Here is a 24,513-nt window from a genome sequence, read left to right as displayed (position 1 = left end):
TTAATTGTACCAAACAAATAGTCAGATACCAAGCTAATTCTTTCACATACAGAACCTCATCTCTCTGCTGCTCTTGAATTCATGTTATTGGCTGAGACAACATGGGCCCCTTAGGGTCTGGGGCGAAATATCCTCATTTCCTGAACACCACTGTTATACCAATACTGGGATTGAGGCACTCCAGGGGAAATGACCCTAAAAGTGAACAGAGAAATACAGGGCAGCGCCTAGGGGAGAGGAGACAGTCACAGTCAAGTTCACGGGATTCTCCATGCTTCACTTCACAATTCACACATGGGGAGAGGAGTCTGCCTTTAGACAGAGTGCATCGCACAGAGCTGAGGGCCGTCAAAGACATGTGCGCCAGCCCCTTCCCTTCTCAGTACTCTGCTAGCTGCAGCGACAGCTCGCGGACGCAGCCCTGCCGGCACTGGGAAAATAGAACAGAATGGAAGTCATGAGATACATTCTGTTTGGGAAGGAGAGGCAATCAACACTTCTGTGGGCACTTTATACGATAGGCTGTGATGATGTCTTTACCATGTCAGTCCAATCCCCATGACGATCATTCCCCCAGTTACGGCAGAAGGTATCATTAGTCCCGTTGTTCTTAACAGATGAAGAAACCGGAGGCTCAGACCTTAAGAAATTTGTCCACAAATTGAGAACGAACCTTCAGACTGCCTCCAAGATGAGCCAGAGAGAACCACAGAGAGGAGTCGCTGAGGCATTTGATGGCCATAGTTTCCCGGATCGTGGCTCCTATCTGCTCTCCTACACAAATGCTTTCAGTTACACATCTCTGGGGGCCAAAGCTTACCAATATTTACACCCCCTAAATTCTCCTCTTACGTTGCTTACTCTGAAAACATGCTAGGGGTTGGGGATTAGGCCAAGGAACAGAACTAGGCTATCTTTTCCTCTCGGCTCCAAAGACTACCTAAGCTGTGGCTGCCGTTGCACCTCTGAACTGCTAAGACATGAACCTAAAGGAAGGAAGGCCGGTGTCATCCTCCCACTGGACAAAACCGCTGCCAACCTTTTTCCCAAAGAGGAGGGAGTCAGGTCACAATTGGAGTCTGTAAACCTTCTGGGCTGAAAGATGGGTTTCTGCTGCCACGGTCTGTGTGCACGGACGAGGCTGCCGTTCACTGCCACCAGGCAAAGCACCGGCCCGGGGAGCACAGGCTGGCACGGACGGCAGCTTATGGCTGATGTTTCTCTTACTCCCTGGAGACGCTCGCACTTGCCACCAAGGAACTCATTCAGTTGTCCCCACCAGTCCCTGGACCTGAGAAGCCCAGCCCTGCTGCTCTGATGAATTAAGCATTATGAGAAGCTGTGACGGTATCTCTGACAAAATGGCCTAGAAACTCTGGAACTCCAGAAACAGCGCCATCCAAGAGGACAGACGGTGGTCAGAGGGTCAGAGGGCGCTTGGCCAGTCTTTCCTAAAAGACTAATTTGGTAGGAATGGAGGGTATGCAACACTTACTGTGGCATCCTCTAAAGATAAATTACAAACAAGAATAACGCCTTGAGGGTAATACGAATGGAGATTTGGTCATGAAGGCACCCGGTTGACCCATCTTCCACCCATAACAGAGCAAGAGTTCTTCAGGAAGGCCCAAGTTTCTCTTCTGGAACGTATAGTTCCACTGGCATGTGCCCATTCGATTCCTTCCACTGGGTAAAATTAAACGCCCAGATAGTTAAACAATTAGTCCTCGAGTCCAGGTTGAGACCGTTCTTGTCATTGATTGGGGTTCCCAAAAGCAGCAACTTGGGACAACAACTGTTGTTCGTCTGTTCTCTTCCTAGAGTAAATGTGATCGTGCGGACTCTTCCTCACACAGCGGTGGCGAGTGCCCTTGGGCAAGTTACATTCCCTAGACTTTAGCTTCGGCAAATATGACAATGATAACAATGAACGAACAACTCTTCGGGTTGCTATGAGGATTAAGTGGGATAATGTCATATCCCCAGTAGTGTGCCTGACACACAGTAGGTGGGTGCTTACTAGTAGCTGCCGTCGTCCATCATCATCACTGTCATTGCCATCATCGGGCACTCGCCACCACTTTCACGGCCTCACAGGCAAAACTACGTGGCTACAGAGGCAGTCTGTGGGGAAGTGGAGAGGTGCTATCCAAGTATGCCAGGCGCCACCTTGCTAATCCTAAGATCACCGACTGAGATCTCTGTAAGTACCCAGAAACTCGCAAGGTAGGCTTACACAACTTACAAAACTCGCAAGGTAGGCTAACACAGCAAAACCTGTCCACATACGTGTAGTCAGACGGAACGACAGCAAGAGCCGAAGTCACACCGTGAATCAAGTTAGCAAGGACATCGTTGGAGACGGAGTGGGGGTGGGTCCAGAGGAAAGCTGGAGCCTGGGAAGGAAGGTCTGCTTCTGCATATATGTCTAACACATCCCATACGAATACTTCCTGTCCCGTCTTTAGGAGCCAGATAGATTTTACAGGAGAAATACTTTTGTGCCAGCTATTTGCTAACAGAGTCCCCCAAAGTGTGGTTCTCTTCCCGAGAATCCCTTTGTTGGAGAGGTCCAGTGTAAGGCAGCCCCTAGGCACTGCCTTTCCAGGACATGGTGAGGTGACCCTCCTTCCCACCGGGTGGCTTACTTGTTGCTGTCACGGTACTCGTAGATGTGACATCCTTGAGGCAATCCAGTCTCGTGATCCAGAGTGAAAGCAAGTTTTAGCTGAAGAGAAAGAGAAGAGAAAGAGAAAATTAAGTCTAGGCTGCATGTTTTATTCATTCAGACGGCTGAAATGAAAAAAAAAAAAAAAAAAAAAAAGCAAAATCACATTCCCTCCAGCTGACATGTTGTGGAGAACCCGGGCCTGCCACCTCTGGGAAGAGCCATGCCTTACGGGCCACTGTCATCAGTGAGGACTGCTACTGGACTCTGCTTATTCATTCAGCAGGTAACCGATTATTTACTAAGCACTTACTTTGTGCCAGACACTGAGCTAGCTGATGGGGGAAGAACAGTGAAGAGAGGCAGAGAGGGGCCTCCTTCATGGTAGAGGCGGCAGATAATCAATTCACACGAATGAGTGAATGAATGAATATCAAGCTTCCAATTAATATAGGTTCTCTGAAGCAGGAAAAAGACTCCCGCGTTTCGACAGAGTCAGTTCAGGTAAATAACCTGAACTAGACTGGGAAGGAGGGAAGGAGGAGGGGGTTAACTAAATTATGGGGGTGGAGGATGGGGAGAAAAGGAGATTCTCGCTGGCAGAGAGCACAGCATGTACAGAGGCCCTGATGCAGGAGTCCGGGCACTGAAGGGTAGCTGGTAAGCCAGAACCCAGTAGGTACAGGGGACATGGTGGTCAGTGATGCTGCAGAGGGAGGCCAGGGCAGAACTTGCAGAACCTCGCTGGCCCCCTTAGAATTACCCGAATAGCAAAAGAAAAGCCTTTGGTGAGGAATGGGTAGATGACATGATCAAAATTGGGTTTTATTATTATTATTTAAAAAAATTTTTTTTTAATGTTTATTTATTTTTGACACAGAGAGAGACAGAGCATGAACGGGGGAGGGGCACAGAGAGAGGGAGACACAGAATCTGAAACAGGCTCCAGGCTCTGAGCGGTCAGCACAGAGCCCGACGCGGGGCTCGAACTCACGGACCGTGAGATCATGACCTGAGCCGAAGTCGGACGCTTAACCGACGGAGCCACCCAGGCGCCCCATAGGTTTTGAAGATCTCTCTGGCTACTGTGTAGACAGCAGGCTGTAGGGTAGAGCAGGAGGCCACCCAGCAGCGCGGGTGAGCAGTGATGGGGGCTGGGGTTAAAGGGTTGGGGAGGGGGCCCAAGAGGGAGAGAGAAATGGACAGTTTAAGAATCTACCTTAGAAGTAAATGTTGAGGGGTACTTGGGTGGCTCAGTTGGTTAAGCATCCAACTCTTGATCTCAGCTCAGGTCATGATCTCACAGTTTGTGAGATCGAGCCCCGCGTTGGGCTCTGTGCTGACAGCACAGAGCCTGCTTGGGATTCTCTCTCTCCCTCTCTCTCTGCCCCTCCTAGCTCTCTCTCTGTCTCAAAAATAAATAAACTTCAAAAAAAAGAAGTAAATTCTGAGAAGTAGAGGTGACAGGACATGCAGGGTTCCACGTTGGGGAGTGGTGAGGATGGAAAAGAAGAAATCAAGGACAGTTCAAGTTTCTGACTTGAACAATCACTCAGGTGACTGTTCCACTGCTGAATCTGGGGGTGGCTAGAAAGCCACAAGTTTCATTTTGGACATATTAACTTTGAGGCACTCAGTAGCTTTCTCTGATTAGGGATGACCAGGAACGAGAATCTGGTAATGAGGTCTTGGTTTCTTTCTGGATTCTGGAGGGGAGTGCTCAGGTGAGTGCAGAGCTCCATCTGGGTTGCTGGGAAGCAAGAACTCAGGGAGGTTGTGCGTGTCCTGCTAGAGCGGAGTTGGATATGGCAGCTTTAACATTTCTAGACCTAGAGCCAATTACTAGATTTACAAATTCACTGGGTTTTTAAAGCGCCAGGGAAATTTTAACTAAAATTAACTGCACATTAGGAGGGTACATTATTATAACTTTTTTTTTTTTTTTAACTGCAAGGCTGTTAACACAGATCTGCATCATTAGATGCTGGATGATTTTTCTCTTCCTTAGAGGGAAACAAGCTTGGAGGAATGGCTCGTCCTCTTACTGACCCAGATGAAAATACAAAAACAGAAACAAGCCCTTCTTCACCAACATGAAGCCAGGAACTTCAAGTCAAAGGCATGTTTTCCCTACAGAGCACTGCTTGGATCTTCCCAGCCCTCTTTCAGTAAAACAGAAGTTAAAAAAAAAATCTATTAGCTATACCGTTTTCTCTTTACTTCCCTCTTTGTAGCTGAGGCCAGGCCTATATTCATTTGGTCCATTGCAAAGACTGCACCACTTAGAAATTTTCAAATCCTTTGACTCAGTGATTGATGAATGTATGGTTTAGAAAAATTACCATAAATATAAGAGGAAAAGTTTTTTTTGTAAAACCGTTCACTTCAGTATCATTTATTGGAAAGACTCTAAAAGATAAGCAAAAGCAAAGTGGTTAGGTAAACTCGACTATATAGTCACATGCAGAAGAGCAGCCATGAAGAATTTTTATTAATCTAGGAAAATATCTGGAAAAAATCAGGATGTGTACTTGATTATGTATCAAGAAAACTATGTAAAAACAGAACAAAGACCACATAGAAGAAAGACTGGAAGGAACAATGGCAACAGTGCTCCTTTCCTTTCCTCGCCTTTTCCAAATTCTTTACGATAAATGTGATGAGATATAAGCTGAAGTCTTTAGTCATAAAGGAGTTATGGGAAATTTCATTCTGGGGGATTCTTGAGGTCAAGAAACTGTGAATACAAATTTAACAGGTGAGTAAGTAGAGGTGGTGATGAGGCGGGGGAGAGAGGTATGGGACAGAAGAGTGCTCGTACTTACTGAATGTAGAACTCATATTTATTGAATACCTACCAAGGAAAGGCTCTCCTTCACCCTGACCACAACCATCTGAATTAGGTATTACAATTTCCTTTTTACAGGGGAGGAACTTGAGGCTAAGAAAGGTTAAGTAATTTGTCCAAACCACAATTAGAATTTCAGCTAAAACCCACGCTCTTTCCACCTCACCGGAATTACAGGACTTGGTAATGGTCTGGATGTAAAGCCTGCCAGAGAGGGAGGCCTCAAAGATGATGTTTTAAGGTGCTCTGCCTTGGGCAGCGGGGCAGATGGTGCTGTTACGCACCGTGACAAGGAGGAATGGCAGGTTTGGAAAAAGAGCTTGAGTTTAGTTTGGGAGTGCTGATTTTAAGGTGTCTGAGAGGCATCTTAGTGGAGATGAACAGTAGGCAGCTTGTATAAACAATTCCGAACTTGATAGGCAAGACTTATCTGGAGGTACAAATTTGGAAGCCTCTAAATAATAAGTAAGATGGTGACTAAAGCCATGGGTGTGGATGAGAATGTCCTAAGAGAATATGAAGAGTCAAAATGAGGTCTTTGACAGAACAGCTGTATTTCAGAGCTGGGCAATGGAGACTAAGAAGGAGTGGTCATGGAATTTTGAGTTATGATGTTACAGGAGCCAAGAGGAGAACATGCCTTAAGGAGGGAGCAGTCAGCAGCATTAAATCCTTTTAAGAGGGCAAGTAAGGGAGGAACAAACATCCAAAACAAAGAATCCATTGGATTTAGCAACAAGGACTCTCAGGAGAGTGGTGGGAGCAGAGATCAGGGTGTGATTGGGGTGAAAAATGAGAAGATAAGGAAGTGGGGATCAGGAGCGCATGTAACTCTTTTAGCAAATTAGACGGTGGGGGCAAAGAGTCAAGGTGAATGGATTGGAACAGGACAGGACAATAGGACGGGGGCTTAACGGAGAGTGTATTGTTAGATAACAGGCTTGCTTGAATGCAGATATAAAAGACGCACTACAGAAGGAGGGCTCAAAGACAAAGGAGAGATGGAGGTAGTTAAAACATCAAGGTGTCCGAGCTGACAGGAGGGACTGGAAACCAACATACAAGTGGAAGGGCCTTTCTCCACTGCAGCAGTAGGGAAGGCTGGGCAGGGATGCGGATATATCTGTGGATTTGGCGGGGGTGGGGAGCAGGATGGGGGATGGTGGTGGTTTGGAATGTTCCAGTTTGATTTTTGTTCTTTTCTGAGAATTAGGAGGTCAAATTATCCTCAAGGAATGGAGGGTTTGGTGAGGGAAGAAAAGGAGGTTGGAGGAAAGTGATGAAGGCTTGAAATCGTTTCTTTGGAGAACAGGAAAAACCGTTGACCAGGGAAGAGCACGAGGATTGCCAGGGAGCATTAACGGTCCAGCTGAGGCCACAGGAACTGAAGTTACTGTAGCAACCATCTGCCCAGATGTTGATTTTTTTTTTTTCTAGCAACTTAGACATTGGCATGAAGAAAGTTAGGTTGGTCCAAAGCTGAGCATTTGCCAGGAAGGTTTGAGGGAAGAATAATGGAGCGAGGGAGTAGAGATACGATATTGGCAACAGATGCGCCAGAGACTCTAAGGGGGAACAGGCAAGAAATAAAAACGAAAGGGGCTGATGGGAAGGAAACAGAAAGATCCTGGTGACAGATGTCTTGTACGGAGCTAGTATTTATTGAGCGTGTTCTCTGTCCTTAATCCTCTATTTAAACAGCCCTGTGAGGTTGGTTCCTATCCATATGTTACAGAGGAGTTTTCAGTATTTAGCCCAAATTAGCAAGTAAGTTGCAGAACTAAAGTGTGATCCACATTGCTAACCACTGGACAACACTGGCCTCCTGAGTGTCCATGAGGTCAAGGAGAGGAATTGTAAGAGTGTCCATGAGGGACTGGAGGCTGCAGTCAGAGAGGAAGCCGCGTCTGACCTTGGAGACGGGCAGTCAACCTCAACGTGAGTAGAAATCAAGGAATGGAGAGTTGGAGGTTGGGATGAAAAGGTCCTCCATGAGAGGTGTGAAATTCACCCAGGACAATAATACATTTCCCAAACGGATCCACAAAGTGTGTCACTGTGGGTGTATAGGTGTTTTGCAGGTACCTACACAAACGAATGGGTCCAACCGGCCTATGAGGCAGACCTGGGCACGGTATCCAGCAGTCATTTCCTCCTTCTCGGTGATGCCCTAGATTTGTTCAGCTAGTGACCCTCCCACTCAGTCCAGGGAATTCAGGGAGAAGCAGATCCAGTTTCCAGGGCTGGGCCTGACAGTTCGAAGGTAATCATATACACCTTTCAGTAAGGGTCAGGAACCCAAGCCAATCAGTGCCTGGCATTTCCTGGAATTGGAATTCCCTAGGGATTGGTTCAGGGATGGACATGTGACCTAACCGAAGCCAATGAGATATGAGGGGATGTTTGCGCTTCTGGGCATGAGTGGCCAGAGTTGTTGCAACTAGCTTGTCACCAGCCTAAGAATGAAGTCAACCCACAGACGAAGCTGCCCTTAAAGACCCGCGGAAGAGCAGAGTCACAGCCTTGACTGAGCCGTGCCTGGTCTCTGTCGGGCTTCCAGACCTCTACTGTTCACTAAAAAAATTTGTTTTAATGTTTATTCATTTTTTGAGGGGGTGGGGGAGGGGCAGGGAGAGAGGGAGGCACAGAATCCGAAGCAGGCTCCAGGCTCGGAGCTGGCAGCACAGAGCCCGACGCGAGGCTCGAACTCACAAACCGCGAGATCATGACCTGAGCCGAATTCGGACGTTTAACCGCCTGAGCCACCCAGGCGCCCCTTCTACTATCAGACACATAATACGTCTACCCACTTCTTGGTTCCACTCTCCACAATGCAGCTGAGTTATCTTTCTAAAACACAAGCCTGATGACACTTCCGTCTTTAAATACCTTTGATGGCTTCCTTCTGTCTATATACCACAGGTATAAAAATGAATTAAACAGCCTGGGATCTCTAGGGGTTGGCTGCTCACGCGAACAAAAATGGACTATAAAGAGGGATGCTGAGGGGGGCATGTGCTGAGGAGAAGGTGCCAACCAGGGAGGACCTCAGGGTAGGTGACGGGAGTCTTCAGGGAGAAACACGCGTCTGCCTGAACAGGGAAGGATGCCCCTAGCCCGTCTGCTCCTGCTGCAAAATTCCACACACTTCTCCCACAGTGTAGAGCTCACTGTGTGAGTTTGGGTCATGCCATGTACTTTGACACCTCTGGCCCTTCCTTAAGCTGTGACTGCTTCTAGGAGCACCCTTTCTGTCTATGCCAGCAAGACCCTACACATCCTTTGAGCTTCTCTTTGTGAAAGTCAGTCTTTCATTCTTCCCTCCTCTGGTAACTGGAGGCAGGGCCTCTCTGCCCCGTGAGTCCGAGGGCTCAGGGTGGAGAGCTTCACCAGGCACCCTGGCACCCGGTGTCCCCATCACTGGCCGCCACAGGTGCTCAACGCATGTCGCTGAGCTGACCTGCTGAGACTCAGAGCCTTTTGTTTACCTATCAACAACCGTCCAGTCACCCAACTCACAGCCAGAATCTCCGTCACCCTGAGTTGGTTTTGCGTCCTCTTACTTCGGTGAAGAAATCCTGCCTCACGTCTGCCCCCCTCAGTAACCGTCCCCCGATGAGAAGCGATGGCTCAGATCCCCTTGGCACCCAGGTGCTCCATCTCGCCAGCGCCTTTGAAGATGCACGCAGTCCCTCACTCAAGAATATGTACTGTGTCCCACGAGCCCAGCACAGCAAGGCAACAGGCAGGCCTACGGGCTGTGTCGAGACTGCAGGGACCCGCCCGCGGAGCCACCTGGTTTGGAATGCCCTCCGCTACGACACTTCACCGGGTCCAGAGGCAGCTGCCACTAGTCAACCGTTGCCCCGGGGAGGGCACTTTCCAATGGCAGCACCTTCCTGGTGCTGGGTGAGAAGAGAAGGAAGCCCAGAAGGCAGTAAGAAGGTCACTCGGTCAGCCTTCACCAGCGGAGGAAAAAGGCCTTTCAGTGGGTCTAGTTAGAGGCAAGGCTTTCCTCCGGACAAAGGCCAGGCCGATCTCCCGTGGGCAGAAAATGGAAGAGCCTTTTACTTTCAGGGGCTCAGGCTACATCCAAGAGGAGGGCAGGGGCCGGGCAGCTAGAGTATGAGACCCCTGCTAGGACCCCTTTGGACCCAGCCCTCCTGCTCCAGGCAGGGCCCCAGGAAACTGGCAGTGTGGGTGACGAGGGAAGGGGCTAGGACTGTCGGGAGAGAACAGTCCTTCCTCATTCGCCACGGGAATGTGGGTTATAGGCCCACTGGGGCTGCTGGGCCCGCAAGAGGCTCTCCTTCAGTCCCTCTGGGCTCTGGGGGTGGGGACGGCAAGGGGGGCAGCAGGGTCATTCTTCCTGCAGGTAGCACGGGAGAGTAAGAATGATCGGTTTAGGACTACATAAACCTCCCCAGGGAGGAAGGAATGCCCCAGGCCAAGCAACAGAGGGGTCCATGCAGCCATTTGTAACCGTTTGAGGAAATGTGACCTTATTTTGTATGCCAGCCCAGTGGAGCCAATGGACCAGATGACATTCGTAAGAATAACTGAAAAGGAATAATGGAACAGGACAAGAAAGGGTGGCTAGAGGTGGTGATCCAGATGTTCCCCTGGGCTAGTGAGCAAATCAAGCTTCAATCTGCTCAGGTGCACAGTTCCATAAGTCATGTTCCCGGAGAACCCTGTGCCCAGGCCACTTGGCATTAAACGCCATCAACGAAGGAAGATACCAGCTCAGAGCTTCTGGTACTTTCGAAAATGCCTGGCCTGACCTTGGGAAGGCCAAAAGTACATTAAGAGGTTTAGGAGTTGCCTATTTTGTCCCCAATAGCTTCAAAACGACCTCCGATGAGCAACCGGATGTCTCTGACCATGGCCCAGACACCACTTGCAGGCTGCTTTGTGACTGAGCAGGGGACCTGGGAGCCAGGCTCCGGGTTCCTCTCACAGGGGTGTAGTGAGGGAGGTAGCTGGTAAAAGCAGAGTGCTGGTTCCGGAGCCAGAATCACTCTAGTTCAAACCAACATGGGTTCTCCAGGAGGCCTGTGAGCCTCCTTCAATCTGCTAGCTATTAGGACCAAGGTTCAAACGCAGGTCAAGGACCAGCCTGGGAAGCCTCCAGCCACTGCATGGTCGGCTCTTCCCCTCACAGTCCACTGGTCTTGCGGGGTGTCCAACTCTTCCCGAAGCTGAAAGTGGCAAATCCCAACATACTTCTGACATTCGGGCATACCATTTATGGCCCTCTCAACGAGCAGAAGTTACTTCTACCTGAGCCTTGGATTTGTAATTGAAAAATCTTATTAGAAGGAAATCTTCACATTCTCCGAGGTGATCTTTGGTTTTTCTTGTTTGGTTTGGCTCTCCTAAGCATTATTTCTTTTTTTCCATCTACTCTTTGCTTTCTTTTATAAGACAAAGATGCTGTGGACTTGGCTTCCACTTGGTTCACAACGATTCTATGGCAATGTATTAGGTTTCTTTCTCCTAAGTCCACTGAAGTCTTTTTGGACTTGGAGAGAGCTTTTTAAGAAAGAACTTGCTCATTCAGCAGGATTTTCCTCCCCACCCCAAGCTCTGGTTCTGACCTGGAAAAAATAAGAGAAAGAGCGAGAGGATCCTGCAGTCCTGATGCTCAACTTCCCAAACCACAAAAAAGAGCCAGTAACGTAATCATGGAGATTTCTGGCACCTTGGTCTTTCAAGAAAAATACATCCATCTGCTGGCACAGGGACCCATCAAACTAAATCCTGTGCAGCACGGAGTTCCCGATTCATTAGTGTTGGAAAGTCTATGGCGAGGCTGGCCGCCCCACCGGAGGACGCCTCCCTGCAGCGCCGTCTGTAAACCCCACAGCTGTGTTTTCACTTAAGGCCACTTCTCCTGACTCCACTGCACCTTGTTCCAGAGGCTCGTTCTACTCTCATTAAGGCTAAAAATGACAGGACAAGGATTCTCCAATGCTGAGGTTTTACTCGTCAGAAGAAAAGCTGTCTCTAGAGCTCTGGTCAACCCAGAGGGAAGGCTGCTCTTCAGTAAGGAACCCACGCTGGTCGGGTCATCCTAGGTTTGCTTCAGTTAACAAGCCTGTCACCTGGCTTCTTCTGCCTGCCTGTCCTACTGCTTCCTCTTCTGGGGGCGTCTGCATTGCCCGCCAGCAAGGCCAAGGGCAGTAGAGCTCTGGTGGTTCTTGCCCCACAGCCCCTCCTCTGCCTTTACTCCTGGGTGAGACCAGCATCTCCATTAGCAAAACAGGACACCCGCTCTAGCTTTCCTGGTCAGGCCTTGCCTGGTCACTGGGCCAAGTGTTTGCTCCTTCAACTTCTGAGCAATGTGACAACAGTGACCGCAAAGTGTGGTGAGCAAGTCTGCATGTGTCACATTCAGTCAGAGGCAGGGACCTGCAGCCCGTCTGCTCATCCTACTCACAGCTGGAGCACTGTGGATGCTTCTCAGGGCCCTGTCCCTCCCGCAGAGCATGGCTGCTGCTTTTCTGGTACTGAAGTCAGACAATGCGATGCCCAGTCACAGGAACTATGCTCACTCCTACAGATGTCATTACTTCTGCCTCCTTTCTGTGGCAGTGGTTTTCTGTCTTTCTACTGTATTCATCTCCCTTGTTTATTTCCTTTGTTGTAAGTCTTTTCAAATCCTTTTTGGAAACTGAGGACGGTATACATAAATAAAATAAGGGTCTTCAAAATAAAAGCCAAACAAACATAAACATATGGGATCCGGGCAGGTTCAAATATAACCTGATTAAACAATGATCATGATGGTAGGCATTCAGTTCATGGAAGAAAGAAAACGGGACATTCTCATACAATCCTCAGAGCCAGTGATCAAGCTGGCTCTATTCTTGAAAAAACAGGAGAGAACAGAATGATCTTCCAGGGAATTGGCCTCAGTTTCCAGGGACTTGAGGAGTCGGGGAGTTATATAACCCCAAGCTGGGAGCCAGCAGCTCTGGCCTTGTCTCTGTTCTCTCCCAGACTCCAGGTGGTGGTAGGGTTCTACTGGCCTTAACCTTTCCACCTGTAAAATGGAGCTGAGTTCATTTACGTCATCCTTGTGGTTTGTTTTATGGATGAATGTGAGATACTTTGTAGGTTTACTGGAATAAAGTACCCGCAATAAATCCCTGCTCTACCTGGGAGAAGAGATGTTCTGAAGATTTCAGAAGGACTAGTGTTCACATCTTTAGATATTTTTAAAAATATTTTTATTTATTTTTGAGGGGGGGGAAGGGAGAGGGGAGAGAGAGAGAAAGAGAGAGGGAGAGGGGAGAGAGAGAGAAAGAGAGAGGGAGAGGGGAGAGAGAGAGAAAGAGAGAGGGAGGGGGAGAGAGAGAGAGAGAAACAGAGAGAGAGAGAGAAAAAATGCAGGTGGGGGAGGGGCAGAGAGAGAGGGGGACAGAGGATCTGAAGTGGGCCCTGTGCTGACGGCAGACAGCCCGATGCGGGGCTTGAACTCATGAACTGTGAGATCATGACCTGAGCCAAAGCCGGATGCCTAACCAACTGAGCCAAGCAGGTGCCCCTTTAGATGGTTTAATGAGAGACAAGTGGCAGTAAAACATTCTCTTGCCTATGGCTGTCTTATGCAGCCAAGAGAAACTGTCAAAGTTCATGACTTGATTCCATGTTCATTCTGCTTCCTTCCTCCCAGACAAAGCCAAGTATCTGGACACCCATATTCTAGGACAACACTCTAAGGTCCGTTCTGGTCCTGGGGCAGCCAATCTACCATTTTTCCCGGTTCGTGCAAGCTGCAGTCAGCCTGCAGCGAGGACTTAGCACCCCCGGGGAGAAGAATCACGGACAATCACCACCAACCAGTCACAAAACGCCTGTTGATTTGACAACACTTACTGGATTGTTCATAACAATCTGGAAGGGACACCTAGGAGTTCCCTACCTGTGGTTACCTGAGGTTCTTCCTCTCATCCAAGATAATTATTAGTGTCTCAGCTATTTCATTATAAACAATATCTCTAATTGATGTCATTCTATCTGTGGTAAAAAGAGGGTGTTGTGAAGTTTGAAGAAAAGTAAGTACAGAAAGAAGTTTGTCCCTCAGATGAAATGCAAAAAAAAAAAAAAAAAAAAAAAAAGGACAGAGGTCAGTGGAGGGTACCAGGAAGGGCCAGGATCCAGTAAGGAGGAAAATGGACAGACTTTCTATTTGGCTCGCTAACTGAAAAATCAGCTTTGGTAACAGAGAATCCTTGGATAATCTCACATAGTTGAAAATCATTTAAGAAACTACACATGATGTTAAATGTTACAAAAATAAGTTTCGTAATAATCTTAGGGGAACATTTTCATTAAGCAGACAGTGGTTTTCCCTCTGGCCTGTGTATATTCTCACTAGGGGCAGAGGCTCTCATGGTCTGCAGGGACCTTGGGGGTCCTCTGCTCTAACCTTCTGCCCACTAGACTGGACGAGTTCTCTTTCCAGCACTTCTAAGAGTTCGTGCTTTTGCCGAGACCCTCCTGCCTGGGACACGGGCTTCAAAGGATCAGGGAGGAGGTCACTGTGCTTGTGAACCGGTGGGCCGATCAACAAGCACCCACACCAGGAGGTTGGCCGCACAAAACGGAAAGGAACAGGCTCTTCAGGCTGCCTGGTTTTGACTCCTGGCTTTTCTTCCCATTAGCTGTATTCCCTCAGGGGGTTACTTTACCTGTTTGCACCTCAGTTTCCTCCTCTGTAAAATGGGGATGATACTAGTACCAACCTCATAGGTTTTTTGTGAAAATTAAATGAGGAAAAACACATCAGAACAGCACCTGCCTATGGCAAATAGTCAATAAATGTTCCTGTTGCCACAAGGCCCGGGGTTGTATCTTGTAATGAACTGATGGCACGCTGGAACAAGCTGACGGGGCCGCAACAGTTCCAAATGTGATCACTCTTGAACCTGAGGGATTTCCACAGCAGTAGGGTTCACTTTCCTCACCGGAGGAGACTCTGGGGAGCCTCTCGGCAAGAGGACGTGATGTTTAAAGCTTCAGCGTGGCCCCCACGGTCCTGGTGCTTCAGGTGCCGCGCTGACACGGGGTCTGACCACACGGCAGCCCTGGCGGTTATTCTCTGGTGCCCAGGCTCCTTGGGCTGCTTTCCCAAGGAGGGAAAAGGAGGGAGGCCAGTCTGCCCCTCCCTGGCCCTGCCAGGCTGGCAGATACGCCTCGGCGTGGAGGCTGCCCAGCACCCCTGCACCAGCAACAACTTGTCTGCTAATCTCCGCTCGGGAGAGGAAGAGGCCGCAACGACCTGCTAGAGCACAGCTCAGGGCTGGCTTCTGACGGTCCGGATGCAAGAAAATTGCTTCTATCATGGTCCGATTCTTCTCATTTCTTCTCAAGTTGGAACATGTCTTTAGCTGTGTGTTTAACTATCCTACTGTCCCAACGAGACTGGAAGCTCCAATAGAGAAATCCCAAGCGATGACTCTGTGGTTCCCCCCACCCCCAAGCCTTTACTGACCGAAGGATTTCTAGGTGAGAGAGGGTCCTGCCATTAGCAGGAGGAATACAGCTTCCATATGTGACCAGACACGGTGCCAGGACCTTCATGTGTATGGTGCTACCGACTCCTATTTTAAAGGCGAGGACACCAGAGCTCAGAGACGTCAGATAACCTGCCTGCCCAGAGTCAGGCAATATACAGATCAGCAGACGGCAGACCCGGGGGCAGAGCCCAGCCCCACCTAACTGAAGTGTGCGTTTCCCCCTGGGCCACGCTTGCTATTATTTCTTCTCTCACCGACAGGGCACTGAGCTGGAGGCCAGGGGCTCCAACAATTTACTTCTCTCCTCTAGATCCTAACAGACGCAGGACAGTAAATGGTGTTCTGAGTGTCAGTCTTCCAAGGCTCGCTGGCAGAGGCATTACTGAAGAACAAGGTGGGGGGGCCTCCTCTGTCCAGGGGAATTGAAGACAAGAAGCCAGAGTGAGAGGCTGAGCAAATGGGGCTGCCCAGTTTCAGGGGGAGAAGCTGGGCTGGAGGAAGAAGATGCCTGGGTGGGACCACTCGAGTGAGAGCGAGCGAGGGAGAGAGAGATGGGCTGGCTCTGTTTTTCCGGTTCCACGCACCTGCCCTCTGGCTGACATGCTCAGTCACAGAGCTAGTTAGTAATAAGACCAGTAGAGTCAAGGGCTCCTCACACCAGTTGGCTGGAGGGCAGGAATAAAGAGAGAAAAACAAGGCAACAACAACAAAATCCAAAATTAATATAGGGCCTCTGCTATTGAAGAAATGGGTTGGGGACTCACGTAGCCAATTTTTGTTATTTAAGTCACGGGCCTCTCTCCATGACTTCCTCTGTAAAATGAAAGCCTCCAAAGAGATATTCTCTGCGGTTCCTTCTGGCCACCCATTTCACAAATCTGTGAGCAAACACTTGTCAAGCACGGTCCCTGTGTCGCTCAGCACTGTGCCAGGCACCATGGAAGCACAGGGGCAAAAGGACAGTCTAGGCTGGCAGAGATGACTAAGTCACACTGACTCCAACGCTGTCGGAGGTCAGAGAGGGATCTGGTAGAGTGGCCTACGTGGGGCAGATGAGGCCTGAGGTGAGTCTGGCAGGACAGAGAGGGTTTGAAAAGCATAGGTGAGAAATGCCAGGTAGTGGGACAAAACTCAGGAACTTTAGCCCTTCCAGAGCACAGACCACATGGGTCACGTCCATCACCGCGTCTCTAGTATCTCCCAGTCTTCGGCGAAGTAGGTACTCAACAGATAACTGTTACAGGAGTCAATGACCACAACCAGAGAAATGAGAATTAATATGCACTGTTCTGGGGGTGTCTGGCGACTCGGCGGAGCATGCGACTTTCGATCTCGGGATTGTGAGTTCGAGCCCCACATTGGGTATGGAGATTACTTAAAAAAAAATCTTAAAAAAAAATATGCACTGTTCTGTGACTACGAATGAGATTGGTCTGACTACAAAGTGAAGGGTACAACTTGGGAACAGATAAGATAATATCGATGACGGTAATGAAAATGGTCAGGATTTACTGAACTTACTCGGTAAGTCTTTTCTGTGCTAAGCACATTAATGCGTTCTCTCACTGGATTCTCTTGACCTCAGAGGGTGAGTGCTGTTGCTGTTTTTACTTTACAGTGGAGGCATGGAGGTTCCCGGGAGTCGGGAAGCTTGCCCCAGGTCACACAGCTGCAGCCGGGAGCCGCGAGCCCGGGGCCCGGACTCTCAGTTCAGGATGTTCCCAGAAGACATCTGACAGAGACTGAAACCTGGCCCCTCTTCCAGCCTGTGCCCCCTCCCAGGCCACTGGCAGCTCTCTGACGTGTGCTGCTTTCTCACAGCAAGCAGCCCCCGAGCTGGGACCTGGCCCTTCCCGGGTGCGATGCTGGTGTACCTCACGGGTGAATTAAAAAATTCACTTTTTGTTTTGTTTTGAGATCATTACAGATTTACAGAAAGCGCAAAGACCGTGCAGAGAGGTCCCGGGTACTCTTCACCCGATTTCCACCAAAGGTCCCGGCTTCTATCACTAGAATCGGTATCACACTGCATGTCGGCACAACACATACGCCTAGTTCCACGTCACTGGGTCACATCGGTTTGCGGAAACAGTGTATCTACTGCCACCTGGATACACAACTGTCCCCCCACCACACCACCTTCCCGTCCCCCACCATCCCAAACTCTTGGCCACATGCTCTGTTCTCCTGCTTTGTGATTTTGTCATTTCCAGGAGGTTATAGAAATGGAATCATATAATAATATCTTAAAACAGCTCTTCAAAGTTATCCTAAGAGTATGACTTGACCCATCTGTTTGATTTGCAGAAGAACATAAAATGACAACCAACAAGAGAAAAGAAGCAGAATAATGCAAGTTCCTATTCTCACTCTGCTGCTTCTAGCTATGTGACTTTTGACTAATCACCTAACCTAAATCTCAGTTTCCTCGTCTGTCAAAATGGGTAGAAGGTTTAAGGATTAAATGAGGTGACATGTGAAAGCACTTGGCAAACGGCAGGCACTCCATAAATTCTAGCTGTTTGTTATTATTAATAATAAGCCAAGGAAGCCTCTGTGCCTCTTTATAGAAAATCAGGCTCTTAACGGTCACAGACGATTAAGGAAGTGACCACGCCAGCCCTTAAATGACCCCAGGTCATGCTTCCCTTTGCTTCCCAAGACTCCACCGTGGAAACAACTGGGGACTTTTAAAAGGCGCTTCCAACAGGCATCTTCAGGCACACACCCTCCTGAGAACAAGCAGCCACTCCCCATGCCAGATTCACCAGGGGGCCGAGAATTCTGAAAGCGGGACAGATGGCCAAGAGCTCTGTGTTTAGCACAGAAGGCCTCCAGAGGACAGCCGGGGTTTGTGCGGAGGCCCCCGGCAGCACACTGAGCACAGAGAGGAGGAGGATGCCAGAGAGAGGCAGGGGTCAGATGCGTGATTGAATTAGGTGCTGCATGGATACCCCACAAAGCTCAGCATCACTCAGAGGCTGGATGTGTGATGGGGGTCAATGGCCCACACTACCCACAAGGTCACCCTTACTTTGACGAGCTGTGGAAATCTGAAAAAATCTCCCCCAAAAATCACATATGCAAAGACTCCATTATACAGTTGAGAGAGCACTCGACTTTGAGCCTTTGAGTAGCTGGGAACCCGGCACAAATGGCCAGCTATATCTTAAGCAATATGCCCGAGGCCCATTGAAAATGGACAAAAACGGGTATTCAGGATCCTTCACGATTTACTGAAAGTGGCATTGTCTGTGCCTTTGCATGGCACCAGCAGGGGTGGGATCGAGGGCGCTCCTCCTGATGGGGGGGGGGTCACCCCATGTGTCTCCTGTTCCCTTGGACTTTTCAACTCCCCTGGCCTGCATTCACTCACTCACTTTTTCCCCTTTGAAGTCAAAGAATACTGCCTCATCTATCACTGACATGTTGGGCTTCAAAGAGACTGGGAGTGAATTCCCTTTTTTTTTTTTTTTTTTAAAACAAATGAGAAGGGCTCAGCTGGGAAGAGAGGAGGTGAGGAGGGAGGGAGGGAAGACAAGAGCTAATGAGGGTTGCTTTCTTCCAGCTCCGTGCCGAGGGGAAGCCCTAGTGTGGCGTCTAGGCTCTAGGTGGGGGGACAGAAGCTCCGGGTGGTGTGCCGCATGTTGCTCCCCAACGTCCGCGTGTGCTCACCCCGCCTTGCTCACCCAGCCTTTATACTGTGTTTCCAGTCTTGCCTACTGTACTTTGGAAGGCATACATGTTTCTGGTGCTTCCAGGAACACTTACCTCCAACAGAGGAAGAACCTGTGGGGGGGGGGGGGGGGGCGGAGGCAGGGGAAGTAAAGGCACACCAGGCTTGCTTGGCTGGCTGCTTTGACGGTGTCTTTAACTAGATGGCCCAAAGCACCTCAAGCTCAGGGGGGTCCCCAAATTATGTCTGCTTTTTCTTCCAGTGTGGTGGGGGCTCTCCTGGGACACATCACAACCACCTGGCTTCCCAGTCAGAAACCCAGGTATATCTAGACGTACCCTCTCCTTTTTTTGGGTCTGATTCCACCTCTTCAATATCTTTTTCATCTGTCAGCCGTGTGACCTCAGGTTAGGGCCCCAGAGGGTCTCATGTGGATTCCTGCTGCAGCCATCTAACTGGACTGATCGATGTCCATCTTGACACCTTCCAATTCATTCTCTACAGAGCTGCCAGAGAGATCTTTCTAAAAAGAAAATCCCATCCCATCACTCCCATACGTGAAACGCTTCAATGATACCATGATGAATTCAAGAAAGCACTCGTATTTCAGGGCAGAGGAAAAAAGGTCCTCCAACCTTGGCCCTGGTTACATCTTCAATAGTATCTCCCACTGCCATTGTGAGCCCTTCCCATGACCAGCCACGCCAGTGGCCTGAACCTCCCAGAACATACCAAACCCTTGCACTCCTCTGCCCGGGACATCTTTGAAGAACCCATTTCCAATAGCCTCTCGACTGCTCTCCTTTACTAGAACAGGAATCTTCTCCCAGATTCTATAATTGAGTACAAAGCACACTCTGAAACCAACCATTTCTTAGAGACAAGGGCCATGTCTTACCTATCTTGCAGTGACTGATACAAAGTCGATAATCAAAGTTGTTTTCTGAATACTTTTGCTGTAGTGTATTTTCCCATGGATGAAAGACGGCAGGCCTCTACTTAGCTTGGCTGAGGTAGGTCATTTCACAGATTTCTATCAAATGTTAGCTGCACATCCTTCCCAGGCAAGCAATCCTTGGCCTCTCACCCACATTAGGCTTTCTTCCCACTAAATTATACTCCAGCTGTTCTAAGGAAAACCCAATTCCAATGGCAGTCATAACTAGCAAGCTGCCTTGTTGACTATAATTTTTAAAAGCCTCTTGGTTATGAGATTAAAGCATGATTGGGTGACTCACGGACATGGGTATTTGCATGTAATCGACAAAGTCCTATGCTTGGCACCATTACCATCCCGACTTTGTGCAGCAGTCAGAAGGATTTATCTAGAAAGTTTAGAGGTTTTTCTCCTATCATCTGTACCCTCCTTTAAAAAGATACAATCTTCACTTTTATGCCAAATCTTAAACCAGAGAAGCCTCATATCTGTTTAAAAGCCACTCCTGAGGAAGCTTCTGATGCCCACACCTTTCCAAATGGTTCCTGGAGGGCAATGTGCCTGGCAAGGCTCTCAGGACGACCCCATCCCAAATGTGCTCAATTACAGGAACTGTTTTCAAAAAAACTTCCAGGCCCAGGAAATAAGTATTTTAAAAAGAAGGGAGAATCTAAATGTAAATCCTGAAACGTATAAAATTTCCAGAAGAAACAGGAAAAAATTCTTTATAACCTTGGCTTAATCAAACATTTCTCAGATAGTACACCAAAAGCAAAATCCGTAAAAGAAAAATCTGATACGTTGGACTTCATCAAAATTTACAACTTCTGCTCTTTGAAAGAGTATGGAAAGATAAGCCAGAGAGTGTGAAGAAATAAGAGAATGCAAAGACAAGCCAAAGACCTGGATAAAACATTTGTAAATCATATAGCTGAATGAGGATTTATGTCCAAAAGATGAGAACTCTCAAAACTTCGTAATAAAAAACCAAATAACCCAATTAAAAAACGGGTGAAAGATATGAACAGGCAACTTCACCAAAAAAGACATACAGACAGCAGATATGCACATGAAAAAAACTTTTAACATCATTAGTTAGGAGAGAAATGCATATTAAAACCATTCATGAATTACTGCCACACACCTATTAACCTGGCTAAAAACAAAACAAAAACTGACAATATTTAGTGCTGGTAAGGATGTAAAGAAACTAGAACTCTCATACCTTATTGGTGAGTGGTATAGTTCCCCTGGGAAATAGTTTGGCAGGTTTTTTTTTTTTTTTTTTTTTTAATAAAGTTAAATATACACTTGCCACATGACCTAGTAATTCTCCCTTCTAGGTATTTACAGTGAAATGAAAACTTAATCATCACACTAAAGCCCGTAGGTGTTTGTGGCACCATTATTCTGTAACTGCCCCAAGCTGGAAACAACCCAAATATCCTTCAGCTGGTAAACAGATAAACTGTGAGCCACCTACAACATCATGGAATACTACTCTCTAACAAAAGGGAATGACCGCTGGTACCCATAACCACATGGGTGAACCTCGCATGCATGATGCTAAGTGAGAGAAGCTAGACTCAAAAAGCTACCAACTGTATGATTCCATCTGTATAACATTCTGGAAAAGGCAGAACAATAGGGACAGAAAACAGAGCAGTGGCTACGGGTAGGGGAGACGGTGTGATGACAAAGGGGGGAAGTAGAAATTTTTTGGGGTGATAGAAAAAAAGAGGGAATTTTACTGTATGTACATTATACCTTACTAGGGGAAAAAAAAGTAATTCTGGCTAAAAACTTGGCTGGTGGGGCTAGTGCTAAAGGTGTTAGGAGATCCTCGTGATTGTGTATAAAATCAGCCCTTCCACAGACATAGCAGAGAGTATTCAGGAGTTGATCAAGCTCATGAGCAGTAAAACAAATGCAAGTCAAAACAATAATAAAACACCATTTTCAACCGATCATATTATCGAAGATTAAATAAAACCCACAAACTCTCAGTTTCGTGAGAGGCAGTGACAATGCGCTACTGTTCCCTGCTGGAAAAGGCCTAAATTAGTTTAACCTTTCTGGAAAGTTATCTGGCAGTTTGTATCAAAAGCTTCAAGAATGATGCACAGAAAAATGTTATTACTAGATGATGGGTGACCGATGCCCATACTGGCTTTACTTGTTCATTTCTAAATTTCAATAAGATAAACATGTATTACTTTTCTAGCAAAATAAAAGTTAATCAAAAAAGAGAAAAGTATCATAGAAAAAGAGTTAATTCCCTTCAATCCAGTCATTCCAAGAATGTATCCCTAAAGAAAAAATCCAAAATGGTGTCTGAATTTTATGCAGAATAGTCATTGCAGTCTTATTTACAACAGCAAAAACTAAAAGCGGCCTACCTGTGACAACATCAGGGAGGCCTACACCGACCATGGAATATTCTGCATCTTTTTTGAGCGACTTGGAGTCTGATGGGCACTCCATGTCCTTCCCTTCCTTGCTCACAGACCCTGCAAGGTATCCCCTGTGCATGAATCCAGTACCAATGCCTGAGTGCCTGAAAACCTGCTCTGGTCTGACCTCCTGCGGCTGTATTCCCTCCACACCCCCAGCCCACCTGGACCAGTCCCTGCTTCCCCGTGGAGGCGTCGAGAGGACCCAGGCTCAGCCCGGCACCTCCATTTCAAATCCTTCCCCTTGGCCCAGACCCACGTGAAGGATCACAGATGAGGGGAAGTGATTGATTCCAGGCCATGGCTCTCGGCGACCCCCACTGCCCCACTACAGGCCTGCTAGAGGTGGCTCTTCAGTGAGGACAGAACTGGGTCCTTCTCAGCATCTGGCCACACAGCTAACAGCCATTTGGAGTAATGCCTCAGGCACCGTTGCAAGCGTTTTATGGGTACAAGTCACTAACCTAGCGATACCCTGATGGCACAGGTACTATTATGATCTCCATTTTACTGATGGTTGTCTCAGGAACATTATCTCTGTATCTTTTAAGTAATCTCTACACCCAAAGTGGGGCTCGATCTTACAACCCCGAGATCAAGACTCACGTGCTTTACCAACTGAGCCAGCCAGGTGCCCCACATTGTCTCCATTGTATGATTATCTCAGGGATATGTAATCTTATTTTACTCATTATTATCTTAGGAGGCTAAGGTACAGAAAACAAAGTCATGCAGCTAAGTGCAAGAGTCAGGGTCAGAACCTAGGCGGTCTGGTACAGGGTCCGTTCTGTAACTCCTCACTGACTTGTAGGTGGTGGCGACCAGAGAGCGGTATCTGGGCCTGGGGCAGGCTAAGGCGGAAGTGTGCACCAACAAGGAGTTCAGAGCTAGGCCTCTGGGCAAACGGGACAGATCTCCACAGGAACCAGGAAGTCTTCGGCAACAAGGAGTCAGGAATCCAGGCCAGGAAGCTGGACGGCCAGGCAGGCAGAGGAAAGGGAGAAGCTCAGGACCTCTGCTCCCACTCTGAGCTCAGAAGTGTGTCCCCGAAGGCCAGCCAGGGAGGCAGGCAAGACTTCCAGCTTGGTCCCGGTACTTGGCTGGGGAGGAGGGCCAGACGGAAGGGGAGAGCTCCTTGTTATTTATGGAAGGAAACTGATTGTAGCAAATCAGTTTCAAACTGCCCCAAGGCCAAGCCTGCATTCTCAGAGCTCCTAATGGCTCCCTGTTCAAGTGTACTTCAAACCCCGCAGACTGTTATTCATTAGCAAATTTTCGTATTTAGGAGCTTGCCAATTCAATGCTGACAAGCAGATAAGAAACCTGCTGGGATTCCCTCCCTGGGTGTTGCCCTTCGGGTCTGCACTTCCTTCCTTCCACTCTGGCAGATTTCCTTTATCCCAGGAGGTCACCATTCAAGGGGCAGTTCAATAACTGTAATTTATTTTCAGCATTTCCAGCGTTTTTCTTGGAGCAAATTGCTAATTTCTATTTTGTACAGGAGACAACTTTTTAAAAACGGATTGACCTTGTTTCTAATCGACTTTTAAAGTGGCCCCCTCAAACCATAACTAATGTTCTCATATAAAACACCTAAGCAGCCATCTCCACACAAACCCAACACGGCCTGTTGGGTTTTTCCAGGCTTTTTCCTTTGCATCCTCTGTTCTATTTGTGTCCCTATTTCTTCCACGAGACGGTCAGCTACTCTGAGGGCTGGGATAGGGAGAGCTGGGACCATGCTCTCGTCTCTTTGTCCCCACTACCTAGCACGGTACTTGTACCTGGTAGATATGAAAAGAATGTGTGGGAAATTAAAAAGATAAGTCAAAAGAGATACAGTTACAAAATACTTTTAAAGCTCTTAAATTCTCTTTAGTTTAAAAATGTCGGGGCACCTGGGTGGCTCAGTTGGTTAAGTGTCTGACTCGATTTCGGCTCAGGTCATGATCTCACAGTCGTGCTGAACGTGGAGCCTGCCTGGGATCCTGTCTCTCCCTCTGCTGCTCCCCCTCTTGTGCTGGCACATGTGCACTCTCTCTCTCTCTCTCAAAATAAATAAATACATACATACATACAAATAAAACTATCTGCCACAGCCCATTTAAAATGGGAATGGAAGAAGTGTTACAAAATAAACTGTTATAGTAGTACTATCCTTTTAAAATGCGGGAATTTCTTGAGGAATAATGGGACTATATATTCAAGTTCTAGACTTCACATGGAATGGACACCCGCTGACCTCAGGTGACGTTCAGAGGGCTCTGAACTGCTTTTGGCACGCCTGTTCTGTGCCGACACCGCAGATGTATGGGTGAGAATTTGCAGCCACGCGTCTGCCTTCTACACAGCTGATACTCAAGAATGCAGACAGGGAGGGAGAGGAGGGGAATAAAGAAGTAAA

General features: G+C 48.0%; 1 protein-coding gene across 7 annotated transcripts in view; it reads right to left on the bottom strand.

Annotated features, from left to right (window-relative positions):
* DIS3L2 (DIS3 like 3'-5' exoribonuclease 2) overlaps positions 1 to 24,513 on the bottom strand; it is a 348,816-nt gene that overhangs the window by 43,002 nt on the left and 281,301 nt on the right. For all 7 annotated transcript variants that reach the window (XM_027047786.2, XM_053215958.1, XM_027047801.2 and 4 more), the window contains one exon: positions 2,649 to 2,728. In XM_027047786.2, the coding sequence (XP_026903587.1) occupies positions 2,649 to 2,728 (80 nt within the window). The remainder of the gene's footprint in view (positions 1 to 2,648; positions 2,729 to 24,513) is intronic.

Source organism: Acinonyx jubatus, chromosome C1, assembly GCF_027475565.1.
Source record: "Acinonyx jubatus isolate Ajub_Pintada_27869175 chromosome C1, VMU_Ajub_asm_v1.0, whole genome shotgun sequence".
Lineage (NCBI taxonomy): Eukaryota > Metazoa > Chordata > Mammalia > Carnivora > Felidae > Acinonyx > Acinonyx jubatus.
This window is presented reverse-complemented; position numbering and strand designations above follow the sequence as displayed.